The sequence below is a fragment of the Cicer arietinum genome, unplaced genomic scaffold (genome assembly GCF_000331145.2).
Source record: "Cicer arietinum cultivar CDC Frontier isolate Library 1 unplaced genomic scaffold, Cicar.CDCFrontier_v2.0 Ca_scaffold_2802_v2.0, whole genome shotgun sequence".
NCBI lineage: Eukaryota > Viridiplantae > Streptophyta > Magnoliopsida > Fabales > Fabaceae > Cicer > Cicer arietinum.
Genome location: NW_027336451.1, coordinates 573 through 2,135, shown reverse-complemented (window position 1 = coordinate 2,135; position 1,563 = coordinate 573). Strand labels below are relative to the sequence as shown.

The 1,563-nt window shown below is 35.0% G+C and overlaps 1 protein-coding gene across 1 annotated transcript; it reads right to left on the bottom strand.

Annotated features, from left to right (window-relative positions):
- Nucleotides 1-6: 6 nt before the first annotated feature.
- Nucleotides 7-892, bottom strand: LOC140919141 (type I inositol polyphosphate 5-phosphatase 13-like). Its single transcript, XM_073364702.1, has 2 exons — nucleotides 502-892; nucleotides 7-349 (listed from the first exon to the last, which is right to left on the bottom strand). Exons 1-2 carry the CDS (start codon nucleotides 603-605, stop codon nucleotides 226-228), a joined length of 228 nt encoding a protein of 75 aa, XP_073220803.1. The 5' UTR covers nucleotides 606-892; the 3' UTR covers nucleotides 7-225.
- Nucleotides 893-1,563: the final 671 nt, after the last annotated feature.

Below are 1,563 nucleotides of genomic sequence, written 5' to 3'. Positions count from 1 at the left end.
ATACAATACCTCAAGCCATCTAGAAAAGCCAGAAGCAGCTCTTGGGATATAATCCGGTGCTTCTCCATCATTCTTGACAAAAGACTGGCCTTCACAAGTGATCTTCTATACAAACTTATCCTTTGTACGACATTGCATTCTGATTTTCTCATTTGATGTCATATAATGAATGAAAAATTTAAATAGACCTGGATTCAAATGGCAGCATTAGATATTATAATATTATCAAACAAATATCAAGTATTCAAGGATATGAAAGCAAACCTTGTTGCCAATTGCACGTCCAAAACCACATGGGACTGCTTCAGCATCAATGTCCCCAACATGTTTTCTAAGATTCTTTCTTACCCTAATTGAGGAATGTCAACTCATAATATAAGCATAGAAACACTATCAAAGATAGAAATCCATAGTACATTATAGGGAGAAAGAACTGCTAAGCCTTTACATAAAGAAGTGGGAAGTCTATCAAAGAGATATAAATGGTTTACACTCACTTACCAAAGAGATATAAGCAAGCGAGCAAGTTGCCTAGAACCCATACGCTCAAAAGCTTTTCCGTCTTCCAAGGCCTTTCCTATTGTATCCACCCACCACTGCCCCATTGCACTTCCTTCTAGACCAACCTACAATCGTTATATAGACAGTAAATGCATGGATAGACTATACACATTACACAAAATTGTTCTTTGTATATACATGAGTTTCTTTTCTGATAATCAAATACAAGTGATTTTGACTTTCTCTTTTTTAGAAAATAAAATGACTACAGCTGCAACCACTAAGAAGCATCATTATTTTACGGTGGCAGTATACAGTACTATCTTTAATGAGAGTGTTAAACAAAATTCCTAGACCAAATTCCTTTTTTTTATTTCAACTTTGACAAAACTGTTTTCCCACTGTCTAAATATGCAAACTTAATATGGTAACCTATAAGCACAATGGAAAATATGCAGCTTTCTAAACTTTACATCATCTTAAAATAGCCAGTAAAAATATTTTAAACTGGGTGACAGCATGAGAGGTCCTTAAACTTTTCATAACCTGCCAACAGACTATTTTGTCTACCAACTGAACAAAATCATTCTTCGCATGATGTGCAGGTGTTCATAAGTATACATGGCCTTTTTTCATTTATCTAAGGGTCTATACATTTTTTCTTTTAAGTACAAGTCTAAACTATGTTTCGAACACAAAATCATCCAACAATTTATAAGGTAGTTTTACATATAAAGTAAATAAGGCTTCACACAAAACTTAATTTAATGTTCAAATGCATAATTAAGCATGTGAATAAAGTCTTACAATTTCTTTTGCAGCAAACATTGCAAGAAAACCAGCACCCATCTCCACCTCTTGCAAACCAACCACCACAATGCCAACGTCTGATACAACAGACCCCAACCACGACAAAATTAAATCTTGGAAAGCTCTACCTTGACCAACATTCCATGTGCCAATCAAAATTCTGATATTGTGTCTTCTTGTATAAGTTCCTTTGAGGCCAGCTCTGTTCTTATTATGTTGTCAACAGGGCCTGGGGATGCAATATTCCATCCG

Excerpts from the sequence above, each read along its gene's own strand:
- LOC140919141 (XM_073364702.1), bottom strand. The coding sequence starts at position 605 with ATGGGGCAGTGGTGGGTGGATACAATAGGAAAGGCCTTGGAAGACGGA. Across the intron at positions 350-501 it reads CGCTTGCTTATATCTCTTTG|GGTAAGAAAGAATCTTAGAA; the intron begins GTAAGTGAGTGT and ends TTCCTCAATTAG.